At 30.9% G+C, this 9,493-nt stretch overlaps 1 protein-coding gene across 1 annotated transcript; it reads left to right on the forward strand.

The window, feature by feature from the left end:
• Positions 1–2,981: 2,981 nt before the first annotated feature.
• LOC134702205 (myotubularin-related protein 2-like) lies at positions 2,982–9,094 on the forward strand. Its single transcript, XM_063563275.1, has 7 exons — positions 2,982–3,257; positions 4,412–4,487; positions 6,059–6,153; positions 7,453–7,563; positions 7,865–7,966; positions 8,296–8,379; positions 8,987–9,094. Exons 1-7 carry the CDS (start codon positions 3,069–3,071, stop codon positions 9,086–9,088), a joined length of 759 nt encoding a protein of 252 aa, XP_063419345.1. The 5' UTR covers positions 2,982–3,068; the 3' UTR covers positions 9,089–9,094.
• The last annotated feature ends 399 nt before the right edge of the window (positions 9,095–9,493 follow it).

Below are 9,493 nucleotides of genomic sequence, written 5' to 3' on the forward strand. Positions count from 1 at the left end.
AAACAAAATGTTATTCATTGTCAATTGATGGACTTTATTATATACCATACATATACAAAAAATGTATAATAGAATTGGAAAAGTAGAATGGTAACAATAAGTTCTATAATTAGATTACACAAATTGCATAAGTTATGTCATAACACATAATGCAAGACAAGCATGAGCAATTAGGAGTACTGACATGACACACAGAAAATGAATTTGTAAGGGGAAACACACATATTGTATGAAACAGGAGAAAATGAGAAATTAAAACATCAGAAATAAAAAAACACATGAAACAAAAAGATCAGAAAATGTTGCGCGTTAATAATGCTTTGGGAGCAACCATTTAGCTTCAGGGTTATGTTTTTTTTTATCTGATTCAAAAATAAATTCTCGCAAAAAGTGCTTTTCAAGACTCTATCAAATTATTTCAAAAATTTAACACTTTAACAGTTTAAGGTATGGGGGAAATCATCATTCAGAATATTGTTTTTTGTCATTTGCTTCAACAGAATATTTTTTCATCAAATATGGGACCCTGAAACCTGCCTTTTGTCAGCAAATATGTAGGCATTTTTTAAAAGACAAAACAGTCCATTCTAATCAAGCCTGAACATAAAAAGGTGTACCTTACTTTCTACTTTCGATGATTGATGCCCATTTTTATAATGCCATTTGTACAAAATTAAAATGAATCAGCTTGGATGTTTTACCCAAAGGTATTTGGGGCATGGATCCCCCTTTTTTGGACCCCACTAAAAAAAATAATTGTTTAGTGTTTTTTTTTTATTTATTTACAAAATTCTACAATGTATAAACATATACACATGGAAAAAAGTATTGCAACACCAAATTGAAATTCAAATAAAAAAACACCTTTTATTTTTTTGTGATTTAATTTGTTGAAATATAACCAGTTAAGGTGGCTCGGGTGTCTTCCTCCATCTTGGATTTTAAATAAGCAGATATCTTTGGTCTATATATTTGATGAAATGTGCAAATTTTGAGAGTTGTATATAAATTATGTAAAAGACTTTTGATATAAATATAGAAAATTGTGTGTTTTAACATAACTTCAGTTATAATTTTGTAAAAACGCCTTGTTTGTGTTTGATTAGATTTTTTCAAACTTTGCCAAATAAGGGGAGATAACTCCGATAACGTAAATTTTACAATAGAAAGTGTTATGAATTTACCTATTTTGATATGTAGCAAGAAAACAAGTTCGGTGACCCCATTTTTTCTTTTGCTTATTTGAAAGCATGTTATAAGAGCAATATTCTCACATTTTATCTTAAAGTTCTTATAGTACGTTTTCGTTTTATCACACAAAATTCAATTTTCCATGAATAATCTATACAAAATCTGACAATTTTGCGCAACCTGTAGCGTGAAAAAAAGTCCGGTGACCCATACTTTTTAATACAGTTTTGAAAAAAGCATGATAAAAGCTTTATCTTGACAAGTTATCAAAAAATTCTGTCAGTTTTAATTAAGACGCCCCAGCCACCTTAAACGTTATTTAAATCTCATCTGAGATTAATCAGTAAATATCGACTCGATTATTTCTTATCTGCACATGCAGCTACTGTACCCGTAAACAGTAAAACAGATGTTTTTATCCTCATTGTTTTCAATACTTTAAATAATCAAGTTAGTAAAGTTTGGTGATTCACACCTAAGCTTGTAATTAGTCATCTACAACTCTTAACTGCAGCAAGATGGCAGATTATCAGCATGAGAAACGTAGGTATGTCGCTGTGACAATTGCACTTATTGTTGGTCATCACCATTTCACTACAAGTCGTTTTGAGATTAAAAATTAGGCAACAAACGATGTTAATCTGCCAGGGGGAAATAAAGCATAATGAAAGTTGGTCAGAAGGAAACCCATTGCAAACAATACAATCCTAAAAAGAGAGTGGTGGCCATACAGGAGCCTTTAAAGAAGAACTGTTCGAGATCGACTCATCACTACTGGTTTAATATAATGCAATAAGACCTTTTCGGGTACCTTTGCTTACGAAGAGACACACAGTTGTCCGTATCGAATGTAGTGCAGAGCCCGCCAAAGTTGGAAATTAGCAATGTGGAAGAAGATCCATTGTTCAAATGGAATTTTGTTTATCTTCCTTGGCTCGACCGTAGCCCGAATTTGAACCATATTGAGAATATATGGGACATTATTGGGCGTAAAGTGCGCGAAAGGACACCCCAGTTTAAACACGTCATAAAATAAACAATGCCCTTCATCAGCAATGGTTGCTGCTACCTAAGCAATAAATAAGTCGACTTATGGCAGGAATCAGAAGACGATAAGAGGCGTTTATCCGTTTATGCGCTCAAAGTTTTTGGCGTAGAACGATCAACCATGATGTGAACTATCATCTTAAGATTAATTTTGAAATGTCTAACATATTAAAGTTTGACTACAGTAAAAGTTGTAAAATGCATTTTTTGGTTAAAAAACACTTCATTTTGTTATCAAAATTGTGGTTAAGATAAAAAAAATAATTGTTCACACATTTTTTTGTTCGTTTGAATGACAATGTTAAACTAACTATGTTTCAATATCATTTTATAATCATTTTATGATATTCCATATAAAATAAGAGGCTGATTTTTCAAATTGAAAAAAAATCAAGGTGTTGCAATACTTTTTTCCATGTGTATATATCAAGTCTCAAAAATCCATTGCTAGTCGATTACAATAACTTTTTTACTATCCATACGAGCCCCAAGTGAATGTTTATACATTGTAGAATATTGTAAATAAATTAAAAAAAAAAAAACACTAAACAATTGATTTTGTTAGTGAGGTCCAAAAAGGGGGGCCCATGCCCTAAATACCTGTGGTTTTACCTTTTTGTTCATAAAGAGTTCAATTTCTTTTGTTCAGACACTGATTGTAACTGGATATCAACCTTGATGCGTAACATATTTAAAAAAACAAGAGATTTTTACTTCCTGTTTCCAGGAAAAAAATAATCTAAAGTGTGGTATGCATAAACTCGGGATTAAACAAATCCTCGACAAAGCGAAACAAAAACAAAAACTTCGAAATACGAATCATTTTTAAAATGGAAGGGGACAAATCAAAAGAAACAAATGGGTCTCAGACAGAGAAATCCAACGTCTCAATCTCAGATAGATCCATACCGTTTACGCAAGAAACCACGGGCAATAGATCAAAAGAATCCGAATCTACACCCGAAACCATTTGCTCTTTGTCTTTATCGTCAGAAAATGTACGTGGAACAGAATTGAAGGTAATATTCATCTTTTAAGTTTATTTTATATAAACAATATGTACATTTACGAAATTTTTTTTAGTGATCGAGCTTCCATTTGATTTTTACGAAGGAGAAAAGGGGGGATTAATAGGCAGGACAGGACTAGATAAACCTGTCACCTTGTCCTATCCTGAATTACAGGTATCAACAGATTGTAGGTCCATTAATGAGTAGAGTTCTTGTATATTATAATATATAAATATTTATTTAGTTTAAATTGGTTTAATTTACTGGTAACAAATTCGATATTTATAGCAGTAAAAACAATATCCAAAGATCTATTAGAATATTACAGAGTTGAACAGGTAACCTTTTAGAACATAACAAGACTTAAGGTAGCACAATACAAAGATGTTAAAACTCCAACTCTCAATTTTTAAAATGCTGTATCTTTCTTAATAATGCTTGAAAATTTATAAAAGTGGTAGTTGTGGATAGGTAACATATTACTCTTTCAAATAAATGCAATGTTAATATGGTGCAACAATTATGTAACCAATTATAATGTTAACTGTGTCTAAAATATTTTTTCCTCAAATTTCCACTTTCAACTGAAATTAGCTTCCTCATAGGTATTTCTAGAGGGTTGATTTTATTAACTGTTGTTACTATGACCATTATTAACAAAAGGGTGTCTCAGATTTCAGATAGAATGCATAGAACAAATTTTACACCTAATTAAACATTATCTTCTTTTATGTGGTTAGGATGTTGACACTAATTAGAGATTTATGAGAGAATGAAATACCATAGGGACATTTTGAGACACCCTTTTGAAGCCCATGATGTGTTGATTAAGATTTCGTTGACATTTTCTGTATAGTTAAAGAGACGAAAGAGATAAATTCGTTTAAGAGAACTGACCGAGATTTTGCCACTAATTACATAATAAATTAATAATTAATAACATAATGATTGCATAATAAAAATATTGCATTCATTTGAAAGTTTAATCTTTTATCTATCCATATATACTCTTTTATTATTTGGTTTGAATTCATAAGGAAATTACAGCATTTTAAAGGTAAGTGATTGAAAGTAAAACAAATCTTTGTATTGTGCTACCTTAATATGCTAAGGCTGTAACAAATGTACATTCAGTTGTTAATGTTGATCATGTTTTATTTCAGATTTTAAGAGATAGTGCCAAAGTATCACAGTCAGATGAACCACCGTTACTGGGAGGAGAACTTATCCAAGGAATAGGTAAACAAGCTTTCGAAGAATATACAGTCATTTTTGTCTAAAAATCGAGACATATCAATCCTACATTCTGGCGTTGTCGGCGGCGTACACAAATATTCATTATGTGGTTAAAGTTTTTGAAATTTTTATTACTTTCTTTAACTATCCTGGATTTCTACCAAACTTGGTCAGAAGCTTGTTTATGATCAAAATTTTTTTTTTTTCCGTATTCAACTTATAAATGGACTTAGTTTTTCTGCCAGGAAACATTACATTCAATCTGTGGTTAATAATAACTTTCTTTCCCTATCCTGGATTTCCACCAAACTTGGACAGAAGCTTGTTTATTATATGATGATAAAATAGAATCCAAAAATAAATTTTGTAAAAGAAAAACCCCATTTTTTCTGTTTTTAACCTGAGACTACCATAACACAGTAGTCTCAGACTTAACTTATAAATGGACTTCTTCCAGTTTTTCTTCCAGATAACATTACATTAAAGTTTTAAAACATTTATTAGATTCATAAACTATCCCTGATTTTTACCAAACTTTGACAGAAGCTTTTTTTTCAATCAAAAGATATAGTATCGAGAGGAATATTACTATTCCCCCCCCCCCCCCAATTTTGTCGAGCCTGCGAAACACAACAAAAGTAGGCCAGACACTCACTAGGTTCTGCGTAACCCCTACACATTTCTGTACTTTACAATATCCTAACAACAGTCTTATGCTGCGTTCACACGAAAATTCGAATTCGATTCGCATTAACTAATTTGAATTAAAAGTTATGTCAGGACGTAAAATGCGCGTCGAATTCGATCATCTACTCTCCGTACGACGTTAACTTTCAATTGGTATTAACAAAAAAAAGCATTTTTCATTTGTAATGCGAATTGGATAATGCCATTTAGCCAATTTGAATCAATTCAAATTAAAAAAGAAGAGTGTGTGAATGCAAATCCCAATAAGCGACTTTCGAATCGAATCGAATATGATTAATCGAATTCAAATTCACTAATCGCGTTCAATACACTCTTCTTTTTTAATTTGAATTGATTCGAATCAGCTAAATGGTATTATCAAATTGAAATTAAATGTACATGTGAACGAGACATTAAACAGGTGGTCACATGTTTTGTTTGTGTAAACAGGCTTTCTAAAAAATACTGTATTAATTTTTCTACTCAACCTGTAGTTGTTCATTTCTGTGTAATTTGGACTTTTATGAAGAGTTGTCTCATTAAATTGGCAATCATATAACTGTTTAAACATCCTCTTTAAAAAAAAATGTAATATATTATATGCATTGCTAGAAAATAATCATGTAGAAAGAAAAGTTATATATAGAACTTTAGAATATGAATAATTTAAGCATTTACAAATAGTATTTGAACAAACTAGTGGAATACATATATATATAAAGCTTTTCATTTTTTACTTATAAATTGTTTTGATTGCCGAAAACTTATAGAAAAAATATAGTTTGCCTTTGTCACCAGGTCTCATACACAATTTTAATGTATTATTATACTACAGCTTTCACAATATTGAAAAAAAGCTATGAATTCTTGATTTATTTGTTTTCCAGGAAGAGATGTGAAATATTTATGTCCCTACAATGGGCAAATTAAAGGAGCGCTAACGGTCACCAATTACAAGTTATACTTTAAAAGCAGTGAAAGAGTAAGATTAGTTATGAAATATTTGGTTTGCATAAGGTCTAAAAGTGAGGTAAAAATTGAGAATGGAAATGGAGAATAACCAGATCAAAGAGCAGAAAACAACAGAAGGCTTCCAGTGGGTCTTCAATGCAGAAGGGTGCTTTACTCTGCTGGCTTCTTAACAAAAATGTGTACTAATTCTGTGATTATAATGACTGTCATACTAAACAAAACATAAAATATACACAAGACAGTAAATTTAAAAATCATGCAAGACTAACAAATGTCAGAGGCTTCTGACTTATATGGGACAACAAACGAAACTAAACAAAATGACAATGATACATACATTAAACTAGATGTGTCAAAGCGACACGAATAGCCCCGTCCCAAAAAGTTGAAAAATCTGCAATTTCAATATAAACACATGTGACACAAACATGATGGTAGCCTCACATATCAAACATCAGCTGAAAATCTGGAGGCGTATAGAAAAAAGCCCCGTAATTTCAGCAAAAATTAGCGGAGCAGAACTAAACTTAAACTTGATCTGTAACTCATCATGGTTAACTCACATATAAAAAATCAGCCTGATATCTGAAGGCGTTTAGAAAAAAGTCTAAAACTGTGATTTTCAACAAATTCTCAAAGTCCAAAGCCCGTAATTTCGACAAAAATTATTTGAGTAGGTGGAACGAAACTTAAACTTAATCTGTAACTCATCATGGTTAACTCACATATAAAAAATCAGCCCAATATCTGAAGGCGTTTAGAAAAAAACTCCGTATTATGGTTTATTGCGGAATGATGGAATTAGGAATTTCGGAATTTCGGAATTTCGGAATTTCGAAATTATAGAATTTCGGAATTCCGGACAAGAGCACAACTATATGGCACCGACAACTTCGTTTCGGGCCATAAAAAGGACTACTAGTAGTTAATGACATGCCAGCTCATATATATATTTGATATCAACATACATTTGAAATATAAAATTTTTTGATTTCATTGTTGAAGGATGTGCTGTTCTGACTTTTATAGTTGATTACACCCACATCATTTGGTTAAAAGTTGTTTATTTAGAAATCATACTTCATCTCCTTGTTTTCATATTTTTTGTGTCAATCTTAAGAAGAATTGATTGTTTTCTTGAAACACCGTTATAATTTATATTGTATTATTCATGGTCAAGGAAATTGTAAACAGAATATTTTTATAGACTGTCTTCACAAACAAACAGGCACTGTACTTGTATAACAATGTTTATTTTATTTGTGAATATTTGCAATAAGCATAATTCTCATCTCAAAAATATTTTCAGGAATCCTTATTCATATTAGATGTACCACTAGGTGTGATTAGTAAAATTGAAAAGATAAGCAACGCCACCAGCAGGGGAGATAACTCCTATGGAATTAACCTGATATGCAAGGTTGGTCATTATGAAGCAAATCATATTATTCATTGGAATACTAGACAATAAAGCATATAAATGCAAAGCCTGTATATTATTATACACCTATTGACTGGGTGTGAGGGTAATAACAAGTTTGTTGTCCCTGAGAAACCAACTATTGCTCGAGGCAATTAGTCATTAGGTGTTTTATTATACTGAACAACACAGTCATTAAGTGTTTTGATTACCAAATTATGATATAAGAATTGAGATGAAGTTAATTTCCTTCATAAAAAAGTCTTTTCATATGATTTATTGTACAACTTATATTGAACAGGACATTAGAAATTTAAGATTTGCACACCAACAAGAAAATCATTCAAGAGGACAAGTTTTTGAGAAGATCCAACAATTTGCCTTTCCTATAACAAACAAACAGGTAAGATCTAGACAAAATCTCTCTTTTAGATCATTTTCTTTATAACTGTCACGTCCTTACTCATTTAATACACAATACTATTTTGCAAACTTTAACAAATACTTGTTTTACAAAATTCATTTGTTTAGTTCAATTATAGGCAGATGTTGTAAAATTCCTTGATTTTGAAAACAGTGTCAAGTTCTGATTGCACAATTAATTTTCAAGAAACACTAATATACCTGTCTTGTCAATTCTTAATGGCAATTTTATTTGTTAACATCATATTAGTATCCCATTGACATACATGATCTTAATTATGACGTAAATATATATTTGCTATATTTCAGCCATTATTTGCCTTTGAGTTTAAAGAAGATTATGGTGATGATGGGTGGAAAGTCTATGACCCAATAGCAGAGTATAACAGACAGGTGTGATAAGTAATAATATTATAAGATTTCTGCTTGTATGCTTGAGACAAAGGTTTGGAATCTCTAAGTTTATCTTATTATCTTAAGTGGTGAGTACTTGCAACTGTTACTTGCCACTTACAATATCATAATTAATATCTGGTTAATACATTATGGACACATTTCCGGTTTAAACCATTGGAGCTGAAATCAATAAGCCTGCCGTATAAGTACCAGAATTCTGTCATTAGAACAAAGCATTATACATCTATTTGATGTTTTTCTGACATGGTTCATCTGACTGTGACTTCATTTTATGTGAATTACTTGTAGTAGAACCTTATATTACTTGCAAAATGAATTCTATGGTAATTAAGTAAAAAAGTCGAAGCATTTCACTGTGTGCACTCTTGTTTTTATTGTATTTAATAACTCGATCTTTACTTCATTGAAAATATGGTTCTATGTTAATTTGTTCACTTATCCTATTGTAGACCTATAGTTAACCTTCATAGGTGTTTACTGTCAAATGACTTTATATGTTTTCTTCTTTTTGGTTGGGCTGTGGTCTGTTTGACACATACCCAATTTCCATTTCTAAATTGTATTGCATATTTCATCATTGCAGGGCCTTTCAAACGACAGTTGGAAGATAAACAAGATTAACGAACGATATGAATTGTGTGAAACATATCCTAGTATTGTAAGATATTTGTTCAATTGTTTATAGACCAAAACATGATTGCGAATACCTTCTATCATTCAGATGATCAGTTATTTGTTATTTTCAATAAATAAGTAAACACATGTTCTTCACTCTTGTATAACACGTACAGAGTAATTTATTTAATTTTATTAGATATTTGACAATTTTTATATGGTGCACTCAGAGACATCATTCTAAATCTTAGACGATAATAATGTGCTCAGATCTACAGTTCTGCTCTAAGTAGAGAAGCAGCAAACACAAATTTTAGGAATATTATGTTTTGACCCTTTAACCCTTCTAAATTTATTTTAACATGATTTGATAAATTTGATTAATAAGATACCGGTAGCCAAGATAACCTTCGTATACCAATTGGTTAAACATATAGTAAAAAATATAATTGACATTTCAGGGGCAATAACTCTA

Source organism: Mytilus trossulus, unplaced genomic scaffold, assembly GCF_036588685.1.
Source record: "Mytilus trossulus isolate FHL-02 unplaced genomic scaffold, PNRI_Mtr1.1.1.hap1 h1tg000424l__unscaffolded, whole genome shotgun sequence".
Taxonomy (NCBI): domain Eukaryota; kingdom Metazoa; phylum Mollusca; class Bivalvia; order Mytilida; family Mytilidae; genus Mytilus; species Mytilus trossulus.